The 19,332-nt window shown below is 63.6% G+C and overlaps 8 protein-coding genes across 8 annotated transcripts; 5 read left to right on the top strand and 3 right to left on the bottom strand.

Annotated features, from left to right (window-relative positions):
- Window positions 1-891: 891 nt before the first annotated feature.
- Q8F55_004144 (uncharacterized protein) lies at window positions 892-3,209 on the top strand (the record flags this gene model as incomplete). Its single annotated transcript, XM_069352667.1, has 2 exons — window positions 892-1,435; window positions 1,483-3,209. The coding sequence occupies 2 exons, from the start codon at window positions 892-894 to the stop codon at window positions 3,207-3,209; spliced, it is 2,271 nt and encodes a 756-aa protein (XP_069210085.1).
- A 392-nt stretch (window positions 3,210-3,601) lies between these two features.
- Window positions 3,602-4,350, bottom strand: Q8F55_004143 (uncharacterized protein; the record flags this gene model as incomplete). The annotated part of the gene is made up of 2 exons (XM_069352666.1): window positions 3,602-3,900; window positions 3,942-4,350. The coding sequence occupies 2 exons, from the start codon at window positions 4,348-4,350 to the stop codon at window positions 3,602-3,604; spliced, it is 708 nt and encodes a 235-aa protein (XP_069210084.1).
- Window positions 4,351-4,625: 275 nt separating this feature from the next.
- Q8F55_004142 (uncharacterized protein) lies at window positions 4,626-7,511 on the bottom strand (the record flags this gene model as incomplete). The annotated part of the gene is made up of 12 exons (XM_069352665.1): window positions 4,626-5,049; window positions 5,107-5,378; window positions 5,414-5,496; window positions 5,533-5,608; window positions 5,643-5,658; window positions 5,699-5,810; window positions 5,848-5,872; window positions 5,923-6,180; window positions 6,218-6,307; window positions 6,342-6,487; window positions 6,526-6,788; window positions 6,829-7,511. The coding sequence occupies 12 exons, from the start codon at window positions 7,509-7,511 to the stop codon at window positions 4,626-4,628; spliced, it is 2,448 nt and encodes an 815-aa protein (XP_069210083.1).
- Window positions 7,512-8,297: 786 nt separating this feature from the next.
- Window positions 8,298-9,394, top strand: PUP2 (proteasome component pup2; the record flags this gene model as incomplete). The annotated part of the gene is made up of 8 exons (XM_069352664.1): window positions 8,298-8,311; window positions 8,391-8,430; window positions 8,481-8,496; window positions 8,547-8,572; window positions 8,621-8,926; window positions 8,971-9,029; window positions 9,070-9,172; window positions 9,221-9,394. The coding sequence occupies 8 exons, from the start codon at window positions 8,298-8,300 to the stop codon at window positions 9,392-9,394; spliced, it is 738 nt and encodes a 245-aa protein (XP_069210082.1).
- An 89-nt stretch (window positions 9,395-9,483) lies between these two features.
- On the bottom strand, window positions 9,484-10,140 carry Q8F55_004140 (uncharacterized protein; the record flags this gene model as incomplete). Its single annotated transcript, XM_069352663.1, has 1 exon — window positions 9,484-10,140. One exon carries the CDS (start codon window positions 10,138-10,140, stop codon window positions 9,484-9,486), a length of 657 nt encoding a protein of 218 aa, XP_069210081.1.
- A 1,484-nt stretch (window positions 10,141-11,624) lies between these two features.
- On the top strand, window positions 11,625-13,748 carry hxk1 (hexokinase; the record flags this gene model as incomplete). The annotated part of the gene is made up of 11 exons (XM_069352662.1): window positions 11,625-11,864; window positions 11,913-11,943; window positions 11,991-12,035; window positions 12,083-12,169; window positions 12,265-12,284; window positions 12,329-12,489; window positions 12,527-12,617; window positions 12,663-12,791; window positions 12,836-13,030; window positions 13,066-13,539; window positions 13,578-13,748. The coding sequence occupies 11 exons, from the start codon at window positions 11,625-11,627 to the stop codon at window positions 13,746-13,748; spliced, it is 1,644 nt and encodes a 547-aa protein (XP_069210080.1).
- A 646-nt stretch (window positions 13,749-14,394) lies between these two features.
- On the top strand, window positions 14,395-15,123 carry Q8F55_004138 (uncharacterized protein; the record flags this gene model as incomplete). Its single annotated transcript, XM_069352661.1, has 1 exon — window positions 14,395-15,123. One exon carries the CDS (start codon window positions 14,395-14,397, stop codon window positions 15,121-15,123), a length of 729 nt encoding a protein of 242 aa, XP_069210079.1.
- A 1,705-nt stretch (window positions 15,124-16,828) lies between these two features.
- Window positions 16,829-19,256, top strand: Q8F55_004137 (uncharacterized protein; the record flags this gene model as incomplete). Its single annotated transcript, XM_069352660.1, has 4 exons — window positions 16,829-17,611; window positions 17,657-17,890; window positions 17,930-18,438; window positions 18,476-19,256. 4 exons carry the CDS (start codon window positions 16,829-16,831, stop codon window positions 19,254-19,256), a joined length of 2,307 nt encoding a protein of 768 aa, XP_069210078.1.
- Window positions 19,257-19,332: the final 76 nt, after the last annotated feature.

The raw sequence follows: 19,332 nt of genomic DNA, 5'->3' as shown, positions 1-19,332 counted from the left end.
TTTCTCCATCTCACTCACTCCTACTACTCTTGCGCACCACTCGCACCTCGCACCGCACTCTCCCGACCCGACACGACCCACGCTCACAGCCCGACGCCACAACACCACACGGCTCGTCGCGGGAAGTCCCCTCACGCCCGCCTGTGTCACTCGCCCACCCACCCTCGACTCTCACACCCAGCACCAGTTTTTCTTGTAACCGTGGTAGACTACCGACAAAAAGAGACCCGCTGCCGCTGCCGCCGCCGCCGCCGCGTCCCCGCAAAACGCCTCGCTCGTCATACGCATAAGCAGAAAACGAGCCGGGTCCCTACCACTAGAGGTGCGTCGTTCGTCTCGGGAGCCGCCCCCCTTCCCCGAACCCTTAGTACCATTGCCCAACCCACCAATGCGCCGAAACCCGTCCATGGTGCATGCGGCCTGGCTGGCTGCCTGGCTACTAGTAATCTCGATCTACCTACCCGCATTGATTTCAGCGCGTGCGGCTGCTGCCCCCACCCCGCCGGGCTATGTGGCCCAATTACCCAAGGCAAGCCGCATGACCTGAGTTGAATCAATTCATGCCGGCGTGGCGCGGCGCGGCGGCCGCGGCGGCGCGGAGGGTTGGGTCAGTAGCGTAAAGACGACACACCACACCAACGGCTAAAGAAGATCTCGCGTCGTTCCTTTGAGCACAGTGAGGCGCGTCGTCTTCGGTCGTTGAAAGCGTCGGTCCACCTGACTTGTCCTTCACTCTCATCCTCATATCGTTCAACTCCCCCCTACCACTCTTGCCTGCCACAAAACACTCTCCCCACCGTCCAACCCCACCACCCCATGACTCGGACTCGGCACTGACAAAGCATCTAGCGCTGTCACCGCCGACTGTAACACCCGACTCCTACCCACACGATGCCCGCCAGCCTCCGGCCAAGCCTGCGCCGTAGCGCAGCTGAAGTGCAGTCACTCGGTCTCGAAGACGAGCTTTCGTTTGGATCAGACGAAGACTTGATGGAGACCATCGGGGAGATTGATGTGCCAGGCGTGGCCGCCCCCGGGCTCACTCCCGTCACGTCGCGCGGCAGCACCCTGCCGCCACCGGTATCCTCCTCCGGTTCCAGCGTGCACAAGGGCCGCTCAAAGACGTCCAAGCCGTCGCGCAGCTTCAAGCCCTCAAAGGACTCTGTCCGCGTACGCAAGGACTCTCAGTCGTCTCTTGCTTCAAGCACTCATCTCCTCCCTCCTCTTCCTCCGGTCCCATCTGGGTCCATGCTCGATCTCCCTTCAGACATGTTTGGAGACCGGAATGGCACCAAGCGCGGGTCGCTCATGGGCGCCTTCAAGGTCAGGGGCCTGCGCAAATGGCGCGACGACCAGAGCAGCAAGATGTCGTTTGTCACCGACACGCACAGCCAGGCCTCGACGCTCTCGCTGTCAAAGATGAACTCGAACTCTTGTAAGTGGGCGAGGTGCAACGTCGAAAGGCCGCTAACCACGCCTTAGCTTCCCGCCCTTCCATCTCGTCATCGGTTGCCTACACTCCGGTTGTCAACTCGCCCGCGTCGATCATGGCCCCGCACCTCAGCCTGCCGCCGTTTGACGCCAAGAACCACTACGACTATGACACCAAGCAACCGCTGCCTCCTTCAGTCAGGGACATCTTCCCAGAAAAGGAGAAGGCAACGGTCAAGCCCGCGCCCGTCACGCCGGCTGCGCCTGTCGTATCCGCGTGGGGACCCACCGACATCAGCAGTGCCATCCTTCCGACATTCCCTGCCAGCGTTGGCGCGCTCGAGCCCATCACCGTGCTCAGCGTTCAGGGCGCCAAGCGGCCACCAACGTCGATCCTTTCGGCCCGTGGCGACCGCAGCATCCGCAACGCCGCCGGTGTGCGCTGGACACCGTGCACCATCGTGTTCACGTCGTTCAAGGTCAGCGTTTCGGGCCAGCCTACCGACGACGACGAGCGCACCGTCGCCCACGTCCACGTCTTCTCCTCCTTGCGCCAGAGCCCGACCCAAGCAGCAGTGCCCAGCTTGCGCCGCTCCAGAAGCATCACGGGCACGTACGACCCCAGCGCGCCACGCGTTGAGGTCGAACGCCGCGCGCTCTGCCGCATGTCGACTGCGTCGATCGCCGAGGACTACATGGATGCCGACGGCCGTGCTAGTGTCCTCCGCGTCGTCTTTGGCGACGAGGACCGCACAAAGGCTGGCGACGAGTGGCTCTTGGAGATGAAGGACGCGCGCGAGTTGACCGAGTGGATCAGGCACGTCAAGAAGACTGCCATCTTGATCAACGCCGAGGAGCTGGGATACGGCCCGGCGATCCGCTCGGCGTACGAGAACCAGTCATTGACTGCCGAGGATCTGGCGCAGAAGCTCAGTGCGCACGCGCGTGCGGCCGCCGATGCGCGTGGGCTTAAGCCCAAGGAGGTCAAGGCAGAGGTCAAGCCTACCGATGGCGGACTGAACCGCGCGCAGTCGGCCGAGGAGATTGCTAAGAACGCGTCTCTGGGCGGAATCCAGCACCGCAAGTCGTTCTCCGAGGCGCCTCTGCCTGCAGGCGGCGAAGAACCCGACAGCATTGGGTCGGCTGCCGGTCTGACCCTCTCTGGCCTGTCGCTGTCGGACAGCTTTGCGTTCCCTGCCCCTCCTTCCGACCTCCCTTCATTCCCTGCTCCCCCTACCGACCTCCCCAGCTTCCCTCTTCCTCCGACCAGCGCACCTTCGCTTCCGGCCTTCCCCGCGCCGCCCTCGGACCTGCCAGTGCGCCGCCCGGCGCCGGCACCACCAACCAAGCCGCCGACTGCGGCCGAGCTGTTTGCAAAGTCTGTCTCGTCGACGTCGCCGCCCAAGCTCCCGTGCCCTGTGAACGGCCACGACGCCGACGACGAGGAAGAGGAGGTGCCGGTGACACGGGCTGTGCGCGCGCCCACGCCGCCTCTGCGCCGCAGCCCGCCGGCTGAGGGCGCCGAGCCGCCCAAGCCTGCGGCCGTGTCTGTGCTGCAGGCCAAGGCCAAGGCGCAGGCGACGCCGAGCATTGCGTCGACTGCCAACGGGTCGCAGACGAGCGGCACGAGCCGGCTGCGCCGGTTGCGGGGCAAGCCGCAGGTGATTGACATTATGGCCGAGTTTTCGCAATTCGAGGCGGACAACACGCCTGTTGCCGAGGACGAGGAGCCTATCCGCGACGACCGCGAGCGGCGTATCCGGTTTGCCGAGGAGTAGGGTGTGTTATCTGTGTGTATCTTTCTGCCGCGTGCTCGGCCTGCTGTACTAGCATACTGCATCTATACTTATAGACTGGAGGGTGGGGTCGTTGTCGCCGGGCGCGGCCGCGACGACGCCGTTATGATTACGAGTCATGTATGGTTTGTATTGACGCGGGCGGGGAGCGCGAGCGCCGAGCTGAGCAGGAAGTGCGAGCGCGCAGCGCGAGCACGGAAGAGTTGCGCGTGGGGCTAGAGTCAGGCTGGAGTCAGATCGCAAGAACCACCGCTGCTGTGACGCGCGACCAAGCGCCCGCGCAGAGATACAATGAAGTTACATGGGCCCCCTGGCCATATCTGTCAATCTACGCGCGAGCATGCCCCCCCCCCCCATGCCCGCTTGCCACCACCCTACCGCCCGCTACTCCCCCTCAGCACGTCGACGACGGCCCTCGACGCCGTCTTGACGCCCTCGCGCCTGCCGAACGCAGCGGCGGCCCGCGCCTCGTCCCACGCCGCGAGCTGCGCGGGGGTAGGGAACGCGCCCACGCCCGACGTCGGCGCGGGCGTCGGCGCGGCACCCCCCTCACCAGCGCTGGCTGGCGCCGGCGCCGCAGCCGCCGACAGCGGGACGGGGAGCGCGCCGACGAGGTACGTCCCCGCGACCTGGATGAGCGCGAGCAGCGTCTGCGCGTAGTCTAGCTGCAGGGCTGGGCCGTCAGCTCTTATCGGGTCGGGGGGGGGGGGGCACCTTCGAGCCGTGAGAGGCCAGACGCGGCGCGCTCGGCGCCCTCGCCGCTCGTGAAGACGGAGCCCTCGAGCGCGGTGAGCTCTGCGCGGACGGCCTCGGCGCGCTCTAGGAGCCGCAGCGCGTCGGGGAGCGCGCGCAGCGTGTCGTCTGCCTCTGATTGCGGGGTCGCGCTCGCTGCTTGGGGCAGCGGGACGGGGACGGAGAGGCCGGGCACGTGCTGCGGCGTGCCGAGGGCTTGTGGGGCCGAGTAGAGCGCGAGCAGGCCGGGCGAGGGCGACGAGCCCGGCAGCAGGAAGGGGTGTACCGGCACACTTGGGGACGCGCCGAGCCCGCCCGGCGTGGGGTGCAGCCCTGGCGTGTGGTGCAGCCCCGGGGTGAGGGCCGTCAGCGGGTTGAATGGCGACGACATGTGGTGGGTGTGAGTGCGGACTCGAGTTGGTGTTGTCGTCGAGTGTGTCGTTTCGCTTTGTCTGTTTCGCCCGTGTGGCAGAGTGGAGGCCGACCACCCACTTCGTCGCCCACGCCCCCACACGCCCCGCGCCCAGCCCCCCGCACACACACCCACATGCATCATCTCCTCATCATGCACAATACAATGACGGTACGGCGCGCCGCTCGGTACAATGCTATGGCGGCGCGCTCACGCTTGGTCCATGCTATAGGAATACACACAGGTGTCGCCCACTACGGCGGTGGGTTCGGGTACAGGTTGGGCGGGAGCACGTACGCCGGCGCGTCTCGGCGCCTCGGAGGATGGGGAACACGCCGCCGCTCAACACGCGGTGCGAGCGGCGCCGGAGCCTGCGCTGCCGCAACAATGGCAGCAGGGAACGCAGGGAGGAGCGCAGGGAGCGGGGGGATCGGAGGGATCGGAGGGATCGCGGGGATCGGAGGGATTGGAGGGACCGGGGGGATCGGGGCGAGCGGAACGAACGGCGCTGCCGCATGCGCGTTTAGCACAAACAGGTCTGCCGGGTTGATAAAATGAGGCATCGGGGGCACCGGAGGCATCGGTGGTAGAGGTGGGAACGGGGCATTGGGAAAGCGGTTGGCCGCCAACTGGCGCAGCGCCGGAAAGTGCGGCATGAGCTCGCGCGGCAAAGGGATACTGCAGTTGTCAGATCAGAACCAGTCGCGCGATTCGAACTTTGGAACACCAGCTCACAATCGGCCTCCGGGCCCCCGAGCCACAAGGTCCTGCTCCATCCTTCCCATCGCGGCATGCTGGAATGCGATGTTGCGCCCGAGGAAGTTCTCCGCGTTGGCAGCGGCTGCAAGCCGAGCCATTGGAACCCGCCGCCCCGGTTGCGCCCCAGCTACGGGTCGAGCAGCCGCCTCTGGCGCGTCGACGCGCAAGTCGTCGGCATCGAGCTGAACGCCTTCCGCAGCAGCACGTGCCATGATATGCTCCTGCGCAATGTCGCGAGCTTGGCGGATCTGCAGGTCAGACGAGATATGCCCCGCTCACTCACCCGCTCGGCCTCGCTATGAGCCTCGTTCTGGTCCCAAAGCTTGCACTTGGCAGCCGTCTGCGCATTGACCGGCCGCCCTGGAGCTGAGAGGTCAGCAGCGCTCCGCCACGACCACCCACCCTGGTCGAAATGCGCATAACCTTCGGGGATCGCCTTCTGACAAATGTAACAGCTCATGGTGTTGCACGAGTGGCACTGACGTTAGCAGTGCTCGTTTCAAACGACCAACCATAATCTTGTTGCAGCTGCAGCGTTAGCAACGAACGCATTCACATCACAACTCACCCTGTCTCCTTGACATATGGCTTGGCGCACTTGGGACACTTGCGCATCAAAGCCTCGGACATGGCCTCCTCGACAGCGTGCCGCTTGTTGAGCTTGAGGTCGGCTTCGACCTCTGAGCCAGTTAGTAGTCGCCTGCCATGCAACCCCACCTTCACATCGCTTCGGGATATGGTCCTGCACATGTCAGCGACGACCACTCTGCCATACAAGCACCAAGCACTCACCGGCCGCTTGCACTTCCTGCACGTCACCTTCATGCACGAAGCATTGAGGCAACGGAACAGCTTCTCCACGTCGTTATCGATGACAACCGCGTACGGGCAGAACGGGCAACTCTCCAGGCCCTCAATGTCGGCCATCTCCAGGTCCTTCATCTGTCTGAGGCGGTTGTATAGCTCAAGTGTCTTGGTGGAGAGCACCTGGGCCAGTGTCACCTCAGTGAAGAGGTTTGTGCACCCAGACATGTCCATGCAGCTGATCGCCTGTAGTGGTTAGTGCTAGCAGACCCGCCTCACGTACAGTCAGCTGCTCGCCCAGCTTACTCTCCGCGAGGCTCTTGACGCAGGTTTTGCAGAACATGTGGCCGTCATCGCAGGACACCATCTCGGACTGCCGTCAGCACTCGCCACTCAACCGTACTCACCAAAGGCTCCTTGTCAAAACAGCAGCCACACTCCACGGCAACACCGGCTTTGATAGCCTCCTCCTTGGCTTTAGCCATCGCAGCGTCCCTCTCCTCCGCAGCCCTCGTTGCGGCTGCCTCGGCGTTCTTCGTCTCGTCCGCCTTTTCTACAAGGGTCAGCGCGAGGAACACACCCTAAACTCACTCATCAGAGCCAGCATCTGCTTCTTCTCGCGCCGCAGTTCAACGAGGCCAGAAGGGTCGTTGTAGTCGGCACCTCCGTGAACAACAATAGGGTCATTGAACCACTCCTCTTTGTCTGGCTGGGCGCGGTTCTTCCCCTTGGCGTCTGGTCGGCCCTTCCTCAGAGGTGTAAACAGGCCTCGCCCTCCCCCTTGTTGACGTGACAATATCAAGTATGTGGGGACGAGCTGATAGCCACCCCCTGCCTGAAAAGTTGCCCTGATACTGGCACTTGATCAGTACCGCGTGTTTGCCTTACACTCACTGTCCGACTGGTATCATTCGAAACGCACTCTCGAGCACTTCTAGGGCATTGGACTGGTATGATAAGCCAGTACGCTGATGCCTTCGATAGTCGGGGTCCGCGTACTGGGTGTCGTCCGCCTCTTTCGCCTGTGCTGCAGTCTGTGCCGACTCTCCGGCTTTCGGGTACGCGTCCATAGCATATGCCATGTCGATAACGGCACCAACCGCGTCCTGCCCGGGCACGTTACTCGTTGCCTTGAGGGCATCGATTTGCTGCGCAAGATTCGTCTTGACCCACTCGGGGCAGATGTCGGGGATGATGTCGACCACCATGTCGACGAGGTAGTCTGCCTTTGGAACGATCGGGTCCTGGGGATCCGAGCCTTGGGCTTGATGGTTCGAAGGGCCAGCTTCCGCGTTGGCGGGGGACGAGTGGGCACTGTCGCCAGTTTGCACCCGGTGTATCTTGCGCCTTTGCTGAGGCACCAGGTGTTCAATCAGAACTGGACTGCTACCCGAGCGGACGCGCTTTCCTCGTCCTGGGCCCCGTGAGGCTGAAGGGCCCGGCTCGTCTTCGTCCGACGAGAGGATGACAAGGGGCACTGCCCTTAGTTTGGCCCGCATGTGAACTGGGGCTTCGTCCAACACGACAATGTCGTCGTCGTCCAAGTCGACAGCCAGGGCATTTGGTGGGGGCGGCATGTCGGAGGATGTCGAGGTCGGGTGTGCCGAGGTGCAGGATGGTGGTGGTCTCGTCACCTATGCAGAGTGGCCACCGTCACCACCGCCTAGAGGAGAGATGGTGTCAGCATCGAGTGCGTGGATGGGGAGGACAAGAGAGATGTCTTACCCTGGGTGGGTCTTGTGAGCCCCCGCGGATGACTGCTGTACACGGTCTTGTTTTGGTTTGTTTGCCACTGACGCGAGAGGGAAGGGGTGGGTCTTGTCGTGACTTGTGAAGTAATGGAGATGCAAATGGGTGCCAATGAGCAGGGTGCTGACGAGTTGAGAGAGAGAAGAGGAAGGTGTGAGTGAGTTGTATTGAGGAAGACTGCAAGGTGTCGCTTGTTGCATCACTCTTCACCCACCCCTACCCGGCTGGGTTCATTGACGGACTTTGAGACTGCAGCAAGCACCTTGGCAACATGCCGCCGCCGCCGCCGATTATCAGCCCGTCAGGCACGGCTGCAGACGCGTGGTAGAACGGATTCAAATAATCACCCACGTGGTGTATTACGTAACTAATCTCCATTGACTGTAGGCCGCGCGTCTGCAACTCGTCACCACCCACCCACCCACACTGCTCGTCACTGACCCGGCTGCTGCATCGATCACAGCCTTCACGCAACTTGTCATCCTCCTCCTCAACCTCACCTACCCCTTCATCACCAGCGTCTACCGCGTCGAGTGATACTCCCACAGCCTGGACACGGCCAGCTCCATCTAAACTCGAACCTTCGCCCCACCTTTCCGGTTCCTCCTTCCATAATGTTCCTCACTCGGTACGTCACCGGTCCAGCGACCGCTCGTCTGCCAGCGGCTCAAGTCACCCTCTACCTCTGCTAACATGCCTACTCACAGCTCTGAGTACGACCGTGGTGTCAACACCTTCTCGCCCGAGGTGAGTGCGGCTGCGGTGCTCGAGTTGGGGTTGTGCTGACATGACCACAGGGCCGTCTGTTCCAAGGTACATCTCCGTGGTTGGATTGAAAGGAAGGTCGCTAACCTTGATTCTAGTTGAGTATGCCATGGAGGCTATCAAGGTGAGCCAGCTGTCCGCAATCTTGTGTCGAAGTAGCTGACTTTCCCAGCTTGGCTCCACGACCGTCGGCATCACCACGCCCCACGGCACCGTCCTCGGTGTGGAGAAGCGCGTCCAGTCGCCGCTCCTCGAGTCGTCGTCGATTGAGAAGATCATGGAGGTTGACCGTCACATCGGTTGCGCCATGTCGGGTCTCACTGCCGACGCCAGGACGATGGTCGACCACGCCCGTGTCACGAGCCAGATGCACGCCTTCACCTACGACGAGCCGATCGGCGTCGAGAGCGCCACCCAGGCGGTCTGTGACCTTGCGCTCCGTTTCGGTGAGAGTGTCGAGGACGACGAGGCTCTGATGGTATGTCTGGTGTCGGGTGTGAGCAAGTTGCTGACACTGCCCAGTCCCGACCATTCGGTGTCGCCCTCCTCATCGCCGGCATCGACGAGAGGGGTCCTCAGCTGTAAGTGTTGGCCAAGTAGCACGTCACTAACCCCCAACAGCTACCACACCGACCCCTCGGGAACCTTCACCAAGTACGAGGCCAAGGCCATCGGCTCTGGCTCGGATGCTGCCCAGCAGTCGCTCCAGGACTCGTTCCACAAGGTGTGTAGCTAGCTTCTTGCTTTCTATAGCCAGCTAACACCCCCACAGCAGATGTCCCTTGCCGAGGCTCACACGCTTGCGCTCAAGGTCCTCAGACAGGTCATGGAGGAGCGGTTGGACGAGAACAACGTGCAGCTCGCCCAGGTGACCCCCGGCCAGGGCTTCCACATCCTCAACGAGTCGGAGCTTAGGGAAGCCATCGAGAGCCTTCCCGCGGCATAAGAGAGAGAGAAAGATATGTAGCATGCATGGATACAGATTAGTGTGCAGGGTATGTGTGTAGTGCGTGGGAGGTATGGGTGCAGGCGAGACTACTTGTCAGCCGGGCGGAACACCTTGATGCTGCCCCACGCCCAGCCGGCGGCGCGGTCCCAGACGCCGCCGGCGCCCTTCTTCCTCTGCTCCTCGGTGAGCTGCTCCGCACCCTTGGGGTCAGACAGCTCGAGCATGAGGCCGACGTCGACGCGCCCAGCCTCGTCCTTGAGCCCGACGCGGCCCCACTCGAGCCAGACGCCGACCCACCCGCCCGAGCCTTTGCGGCTCGGCTCACCGAGCACGCGCACAATGTCGCGGCCCTTGGTCGCCGGTACGACGTCGAAGGCCTCGGGGCGGGGGTATCGGAACGGCTCGTCGCCCTCCTTACGCGGCGGGAGGACGACCTCGGTCTCGGCGAACTGGAGGAGGAGGGGCGGTGCGGGGCTGTACGCTGGCTTTGTCGACTTTGTCGAGGCCGAGCCGCTCGGCCCCGCGGGCGCGTTGAACACGTCCACGCTGTCCAGCGCGAGCGGGGACCCGGTGAAGCACAGCGACACGCCGAGCGCGTAGTAGTTGTGGTACGTGGAGTCGGGGTAGGTCTTGACGTCTGGCTGCGGCGCGCTGCCGAAGAGCGCGGCAAGGGACTCGCGCAGGCCCGCGTCGTCGGGCGAGCGGCCGAGGAGCGCGTGCAGCGACGCTACGGGCAGCGGCATGGTCGGCGGGCTGCGGGGTTGGGGCTGCGGGAGGTTGGAGGCGAGGCTGGTCAGTGGTTAGATGAGTGGTTTGGACGGGTGGAGGGTCAGTCGAGGGGAGGCTGCGCACGTGGGTTTGCTTCCGCTCTGACTTGGAGCACTCGAAAGAACGAGGGGGATTGTTGAGGAGATCGAGGAGCAAGCATGCGGCCTTGCGGTCGCCCCAGATGGGGGAGCTGGAGCGCGGCGGGGAGCGGGTACTCGCGCAAGCGGGACACTCTGGCCAAGACAAGAACGACACGGCAAGACTTGCTGGGGCATGCGGGGCAACGTCCGCTGGCGCTGGCTCTTCGGCGCCATTTCGGATGGTTGTGCGGACTGTCGGCCGTTTGAGACGAGGGGAAGGCCTTCGGGGGCCTCCGAGCAGAGCCAAGTGGAGGCATGACGCAGTTGTTTGGTTTGGGGTTGGGCCGGTTGTTGTATGCCTCCCCTCGTTTCCCCTGTCAGCGAGTGAGGTCGGCGCAGGCTGGCTGCGCTTTCGCTGCCTCGATGGCAATTTCTTTCGTCGGCTCTCGTCTGGCCGCCTGCAGCCGAACCACTGCAGCACTGCCGACCACTGCCGGCGGCCAAAGCTGGGGCAACAGGGCGGGGAGGTGGTCCGCTCGCCTGTGTAAAAAATGCGGGTGCGGCAAGCGAGGCAGCGGTTGGACAAGGCGAGCAGAGGGCAGAGGGTCAGGTGGTGGTGTCCCTGTGCCGCCCAAGCCATATGCCGGCGGCAACTGATGCCGCCGGGGTGGACACGGCCATGCGGACTTTGACAGAGTGACGGCGCAAAGTCTGAGGAAAATGGGCCAAGTGAGCCAGTGACAGTGACGCTCCACGACCAGCCGCGTAGACAACACCCACCTTGACCCGCGGGCCAAACCTTTTCCCTCCTCATTCTCATCTTGCTCATCGTCGCCACTGGGCTTGCCTGCTGATACTTGCTTGCTCTTGCTCACTGCTCACTCTCACTCCACTGCCGCACGCTCCTCGCGACTACAGGTACGTGTCTCGCACCCACCCACACCCAACGCCCCCGGAGCCCTCTGCTCCGTGCCCCACATGCAGCCTGCCTGCCCCACGGCCGGCTGTCGGCCGTCGAGGGAAGGCCACTTGCTTGGTCGCAGCTAGCTCGTGTCGGCCAGATACTGGGGCACATGGGCCTAGACGCGCGACGTGACGGCGGGCGTTGTGGTGCATGCACAGTTGCAGCGTGCATCCTCGCTCTGCTCGTCTCTTATCTCGCATCGCAACAAACACGTTGCTGGCCAGACCTTGCTCGCCTTCCCTTGCTCGCCTTCCCTCTGATCCGCCCGTCCTCGAGGCAAACGGTCACCCATCTTCCACGCCAACAGTCTCTCGCATCCCCTCCCCCTCCCCTTTCTCTCTCTCAAAACCCCCCCGTGCTCACCATGACCCAGCCACCTACCCGACTCCCCCGTACCCCACCCCCCACCCACAAAATGTCCAACGGCGTGCTCGACAACGGCACCAACATCGGCACTGCCGCCCGCAAGGCCTCGATCTCGAGCGGCCAGACGTTTGCCCTCGAGCGCCGCCCCTCGTCCGGCGCCAACGAGCCGGTCCAGGGCTTCACCTCGCTCGACAAGCCCCCCGCGCAGAACGGCGCCGCCCAGATGAGCCGCCGCAGCTCGTCGAGCGCTCCCAACGGCCACCACGTCGTCTACCACACCAGGACGCATGTACGTGGGCTCTGGCGCAGTGTGAGGTCTTATCGCTGACAACGGCAGGATGAGTCCGAGTTCCCCCACGCCGAGAAGAGTGCGTCGAGCTGAAACTGACCCACCGCACCAAGCTCACACCCGCAGGGACGATTGCCGACCACCTCCGCAAGTACGAGTCGCTCCTTACCAGTGAGTAGCTGTGCAGGGTACACCGGACGTGCAGCTGACCACGGCAGTCACCCCCCAGCGCATGCGCATGATCGTCACGGCGTTCGAGGAGACACTTGACAAGGGCCTGCAGAAGAGCGGCGAGGTTGTTGTGAGTTCGCTACCCACATGGAGGCTTTCCAAGCTGACTCTTCCAGCCTATGAGTGCGTTCCCCAGACACTTTCCGTGACCGTACTGACGTCTTTTCAGTCCCCACTTTCGTCTTCGGAGTGAGTACCCCTGTTCGTGCGTGCGCACGTACTGACACACGCAGTGGCCTTCTGGCAAGGAGACTGGCGACTTCCTCGCTGTCGACCTCGGAGGCACCAACCTCCGTGTGTGTCTCGTCTCGCTGTACGGCGAGGGCAAGTTCGAGGTCACGCAGACCAAGTACCGCTTGACCGAGGAGCAGAAGCAGGGCGAGGGCTCGGAACTGTGGGTTGAGAAAGCTTCGCCAGATCTGACCCCCCAGCTTCGACTTCTGTGCCCAGTGCCTGGACAGCTTCATCCGTGACAACCTCGGCCGCGGCGACGAGGATGCGCTCCTCCCCCTTGGCTTCACTGTGCGTAGAGCGGCACCTAGAGGGAGGATTCAGCTCACCCGCCAGTTCTCGTACCCCTGCGAGCAGCTCCGTATCGACCACGGCACCCTCATCCGCTGGACCAAGGGTTTCGGTGCTGCCAACGTCGAGGGCAACGACGCGGCCGAGCTGTTCAAGAACTCGCTCAAGAAGTTTGTGAGTGCTGGGTCTGTTGCAGGAGGGCCGAGCTAACGCGGCAGAACGTTCGTGCCGAGCTCACTGCGCTCATCAACGACACGACTGGCACGCTCATTGCCTCCAACTACGTCAACCCCGACACGCGTATCGCCGTCATCTTTGGCACGGGCTGCAACGCCGCGTACATGGAGACGGCCGACAACATCCCCAAGATCGAGTACATGGGTCTCCCCAAGTCGCAGGACATGGCCATTAACGTGGGTTAACAGCCGTGTGTGGAGCTAACCCTCAGTGCGAGTGGGGAGCGTTCGACTCGTTCAAGCACGAGCACCTGCCGCGCACGCGCTACGACATCATCATCGACGAGTCGTCGAACAAGCCGGGAGAGCAGTCGTTTGAGAAGATGATTGCCGGTCTCTACCTCGGCGAGATCTTCCGTCTGATCCTCTGCGAGCTCATCGACTCGGGTGACCTCTTCCTGGGCCAGAACACGTACAAGCTTGAGAAGGCTTACGCGTTCGACACTGCGTTCCTCTCGCTGATGGAGAGCGACCCTACCGACGAGCTCCTGACTGTCATTGGCGTCTTCAACCACTTCTTTGGCCTCGAGACGACGCTCGAGGAGCGCCAGTTCTTCAGGAAGCTGGCTGTGCTGATTGGCACTCGCTCTGCCCGCCTCTCGGCATGCGGTATCGCGGCCATTGCCCAGAAGAAGGGCTACCTGGAGAAGGGCTGCGCTGTCGGAGCTGACGGCTCGCTCTACAACGTGAGTGACACGAGGTTGGCAGCAACTGACGGCGCCAGAAATACCCCCACTTTGCGGACCGTATCCACGAGGCGCTGGTTGACATCTTTGGCGAGGCGGGACGGAAGATTGTGACGCACCACGCCGAGGACGGTTCGGGTGTTGGCAGCGCGATCATCGCTGCCATGACCAAGAAGCGCAAGAGCGAGGGCTACTTTGCGGACTACTAGAGTGCGGACGGACGTTACATGTGATATTGATGTAAGATGTAGTGTGGCGGTAGTGTGGCGCGGGGGGGAGGGGGGCAAGCGAGCTGGCTGTGGAGGGGCCAGTCGACAGATGGCGATAGGGTGCGATAGGGCGCTGAAAGAAGGGGTTAGCTAGTGTGGATGTGCGACGCGGCGAGTTGCCGAGGCCGGGCTTTGGGTCGTGATCGAAGGGGTGCGCGGTGAGTGGCGAGGATGGCGGCGAGTGGGCCGCCCGCCAGCGGCGATAGAGAGCGAGGGGGTGTGGCGGGCTATGACCGCGACGGAGTGAGTCGAGGAACCGGCGGAGGGGCCGGCGTCGATATAAACGCGGTGGACGAGCGAGCAGCGTCGCCCACCAAGTCACCTCACGCCGCCACCGCAATCTTACCCGCGCCGCTCGCCCGGCCGCCACCTTGCGTCTACTCGATTGCGATTGCAGCGACGACGACGCGACGACGACGACGAGCCGATAGTGTTCGTCCATCACTCAAGAAGCAAGAGGCGCACCGACACCGCCCGCACCGCACGGCCACAAGCACCACTGCCACTACAAGGCTCCCGGCCCCGCTCCATCCCCGGCCTGCCGACGCCCCCGCCCTACCGACCCCCGCGCCTCGCTCCGCCAGCCATGCCCCCAAACGAGCTGTACCAGTTCTCAGTCGTCAGCGCGCTCATGGACGGCGTCGCGTCGACCGGCGTGCCCCTCCGCCAGGTCCTAGCGCACGGATCCCACGGGCTCGGCACGTTCCGCTCTATGCGGGGCGAGCTGATCGCGCTCGACGGCGAGTGCTGGCAGATGCGGCACGACGGGAGCGTGCGCGCTGCCGATCTCACCGAGGGCTCGCCGACCGAGGACTTCTCCCCGTTCGCGATGGTGACGGACTTCGCGGCGGAGGCTAGCACGCGCGCAGCCATCAGCGCGAAGGACGGGGTCGAGGGCGTGCTGGCGCGCCTGGCGCCTAACGCGAACAACACGCACGTCGCGTTCCGGATCGACGGGGCCTTCAAGGCCATTACCGTGCGCACGGCGCAGGGGCAGTGCTTCCCCGGCGAGGGGCTCAAGGACGTCGCGAGCCGCCAGGTGACGGTCACGCTGCCTGCCAGCCGGGGCACGGTGGTCGGCTTCCGGTCCCCGCAGTTTCTGCAGGGCGTCGCCGTCGCAGGCGTGCACATGCACTATATTGACGAGGGGCGGACCGCCGGCGGACACGTGCTCGCGCTCGAGAGCGACGGAGAGGTCGAGGTGCAGGTCGCGGAGCTGTGGCGCACCGTCATGGACTTGCCGAGGGGGGACGCGGCGTTCAACGCTGCGCCGCTCGCGCTTAACGACGGCGGGATCAAGGCCGTCGAGGGGTAGCTACGCCAGGGGAGGGCATGCATAGAGTTGTGCTGGAGTTTGACTGGAACAACGCAGTGCTGGAACTGGAACGGCGTTGGAGCCGGCGCCGATAGACGGGTGATAGACCTCGATCGTGCTCAACCTCATCGGCGCCGCCGGCCACTTGATCCCCCGCGACCCGTTATCTGCCCATCTCCACCCACCACCCACCCCCCACCCACCACCCCCGCCAACCAGACCGGCACCCGCGGCATGACGATCTTCGCACCCCCGCCCCAGACAGATCTCGCCCGCTCGCGGCTTACAGCATGGCCAGACGGGCCGGGTGGAGCAGTGGAGTATGTCGATCCTGTTTGTTCCTGGCGTCGTGTTTCGCTCGCTCGTGGCCATGGTGTGCAGCTTTGCTCGCCCGATGGCAGCGCTGCGTTCGCCCGATGCGACACCCCGGCGCCGAGCTCGCCGCGCCCATGTCCAAGGCTTGAGACCCCGCTGCGGCGTCCTGCGGCACACGCTGTCGCCGCAGCTGGCGTCGCCGCACCGCCCAGCCCACTGCCATTCCTCGTCGCCAGCTCCAGACACACACCGAACCAACCCCGCGTCATGATCCCGTGTCAGCCGGAACGCACCCATCGCCGAGCAGATGGCAAGTCCCCGAACAGGACCTGGAAGATCGACGTCAGTCTCTGCCTCGGCAAGTTGCGACCGGCGCCGCTGCTGCTGCAGCGACGTCGAATGACGTATCGCAATTATACTTGGTGTACGACGACGACGGCAGATGCCGACATTCCTAATTTTACTTGTTCGCTGCTCGTTTCCGTCGATTAGTCGGTGCCTCTACAGAAAGGCGAAGGCGAGACGGATCTCTTGCCTCTGCCTGCCTTGGCTCTGCCGGCTCGGCTTTGGCGGTCGCTCGTTGGTTACAGGGGGACAGAAGAAGAAAGTCAGCAGGCCTCGTCGACCTTGTCTCAGTCTCAGCCTCGCGCCGCCTCCGCCGCCTCCGCCGCCGCCGGCGCGGCGCCTTGGCACAACCCCCTTCCCCTCCCCCTCCCCCGTTGGCCAAGTGTGCGTTTGCGCTGCGTCGCGTCCCTCGTGCGCAGCGACCACTGCCTCGCTCGCACTCGCCCTCGCCCTCGCCCTCGTCGCTACCCCCGGCTGCGCGCGCCCCTGGTGTGGGGCATGCATGGCTTGGAGTTTGAGGGAATCAAGCATCGAGCTACAGATGCCGACGCTGCGCGCTCCGGTTCTTACGGGGCGAATTATGCAGGTCGTGTGCGTAACTCTATTCCGCCGGTGGGAAGGGGAAGGAGGAGGGAGGGAGGGGGAGGGGAAGGGAGGGCAAGGGGCAAGGGGAAAGGGGAAGGGGGAGGAGCGAGGACGAGGAGCGCCGACCGAGATGTCTCAGAGCCAAGGAGTTGCTCCTTGCTGCTGCTGCTGCGAAACCTTGTGAAAACAATTCTTTGAGCGTCGTCGTGTTAAATTGTATTAGGATGAAAAAGAAATCTAGTGCTACCGGCTGGTTTGCTTTTTATATAGCCCGGGACGCGCGACGACGAGCCCGCCCACGCCCGCCCACACCCACCACCCCACATTACACTCTACGTGTTAAAAGGTCGTGCACACCACCTTCCCTCCCCTCCTTCCCCCTACCCCCTCCCCCCCGCCCCCTCCTCCTTCCTCCCCCCCGCCGCCGCTCAGGGCGCTCAGCATCACCGCGCGACACGCAATGTCCACGCCAATCGCGGAGGGCGCAGCGCCAACGCCAGGTGGTGCACCCCGTGCTGTCCCACCAACGGCAGCAGTAGCAGCAGCATCCCCCGTGGCCGCCGCCCCCAACGCCGCCGCCGCCGCCGCCGCCGTCGCCTCGGTCGGCCTGCTCGCTCCAGAGGCCGTCATGCTGCACCCGCCAACGCCGATCGATGCCGCACCAGGATCGGGCATTGCGTCCATCCTCGTCAACCCGTCTACCATCGGCACACACACGATTGAGGAGGAGCCAGAAGAGCTCCATTACGATTCGCCTGAGGAAGAGTGGCAAGACAGCGCCGTCGCCGCCGCACGACGCCCCCTCAACCCCTACTCCAAGCCCGTTCGTGGGCACTCTACGCCCATTCCCACGTCTTCCTCGATGAGCAGCCAGAACACGGTAAAGGGCAGCGGCGACGACATGTCCTTGGCCAATTCGCCCCAGAGCATGCTCGGCACATCACTCCCCTCGCCGTCTCGTTCCGCCGCCTCCATATCCCCCTCTCACCTCGCAAGCTCCAGCCCCCACCTCTTTGAAGCCCCAAAGCGCGCGCCCTCGCCCTCGTCGCCAGACTACCGCAACATTCTGCGCTCGTCGCGTCAGAACTCGACACACCGCGTACGAGAGACGACGCTCGGCTCGCAGCACAGCACGCTCGACGGCGCGCGCGTCGTCAACCAGTACAAGCTTGGCCATACCCTCGGCAAGGGTGCGTTTGCTACCGTCTACTCGAGTCTGGACGTGGGCACTGGAGAGGAATACGTGAGTTGGTCGTCCCGCGTCAAGCCACGCTGACCCTTGTCACAGGCCGTAAAGGAGTTCTCCAAGTCCCGTCTGCAGAACAGGATGCTCCACGAGCGACAGATGAAACAGCAGCGTGAGAGGAGGAGACGGCCAGCTCGTCCTGGAGCCCCCAATGTCCCCCCACCGCGTCCAGCCCTGTCACGTTCGACCACGATTGACGAGGAGGCTCTCAAGAACGACCCGCTGGCCCTCATTCGTCGCGAAATTGCAGTCATGATGAAGCTCGACCACCCAAACGTACGTGTTCCGCGGAATGCACAATTCTAACATGCGCAGCTCATCAAGCTCTACGAGTCCATCTCGGTACCGAGCTCCGACTCGCTCTTCCTCGTCCTCGAGTATGGTGCCGGCGGCGTCCTCATGAACATTGAGCCCGGCGCAGACGCGACCAACGCAAAGCCCGCCTTCCCCTTTGACATGACCCGCGAGTACTTCCGCCAGCTCGTCCTGTCGCTCGAGTACCTACACCACAACGGCGTGACCCACCGCGACATCAAGCCTGAGAACATCCTCTTCTCCAAGGATAGGGACCTCGTCAAGCTCGCAGACTTTGGAGTGTCGGAAATGTTCGAGGCAAAGACGAACGACGACCGCATCAGGACACAGGGCGGCAGTCCCGCGTTCCTCAGCCCGGAGGCCTTCACGGCCAGCACGTCCACCGCCGTCCATGGCCGCCCCGTCGACATCTGGGCTCTTGGCGTGACCCTCTACTGCATGCTCACCGGCACGCTCCCGTGGAACACGGCCCATCCGGCCGAGCTCTACACACGTGTCACCACGGAAGAGTGAGTGCAGCGCTTTTGACAGGGCTGACGGCTTCAGACCCAAGATCTACGACGAGTGGCCGCCAGAGCTGAAGGAACTCGTCACTGGCATGCTCACCAAGGATCCCGCCAAGCGCTTCACGATCCCAGACATCCGCGCCAACCAATGGGTCACCAACTTTGGCACGAGACCTCTGGTCGACGTCGAGGAGAACCTGTACTACTGGGGCAAGGAGGTCGTGGAGCCCACGATCGAGGAGATCAAGAAGGCCATCACGTCGCTCCGTTCTCTCTTCACCGTGGTCCGCGCCGTCAACAAGATGCGCCGCCTGCAGAGCATGAGCATGAGCTCGCAGACGCGTGCCGGTTCCATGTCGACGCAGCTTCCGATCCCCAGCGACATGTCGGGCACTTCTGGCTCTATGGACTCGTACGCCGTTTCAGTCACTACGGGCGCAACAACACCTGACGTGAGCGGCAGCCCCAAGGTCGACTTTGAGCCTGGCCTGCCATCGAACCGCGCCTTCTCGGGCTTACCCCCAATCGACACTGGAGCGCGGCCTCCGATTTTCTCGGACGAGCCGAGCACGATGGGCTCGCCGATCGAGGGCGAGTTTGTCGGCTCGCCCGTCGACATGGTGTCGTCGCCAATCCAGGTGGACTCGCCGCTCGAGTGCGAGTCGCCGATCGAGGTGGCGGGCGTGGCCGACATGATTGTCGCGTCGCCTGAAGGCGAAGAGATTGAGCTTGTCGCGTCGCCCGAAGGCGAGGAGATTGAGCTTGTGGCATCGCCCGAAGGCGAGGAGATTGAGCTTGTGGAGTCGCCCTCGGCGGTGTAACCCCCCCACCCACCACCCACGACCTGTATGTATTTTACGCCCCACACGATCACCCAAACACGAACAATAAACGAAC

This window comes from Vanrija albida, assembly GCF_041260175.1.
Source record: "Vanrija albida strain AlHP1 chromosome Unknown contig_3, whole genome shotgun sequence".
Taxonomy (NCBI): Eukaryota; Fungi; Basidiomycota; class Tremellomycetes; order Trichosporonales; family Trichosporonaceae; genus Vanrija; species Vanrija albida.
Note: the sequence above shows the minus strand (reverse complement) of the source record. Positions and strands in the feature narration are given on the sequence as shown.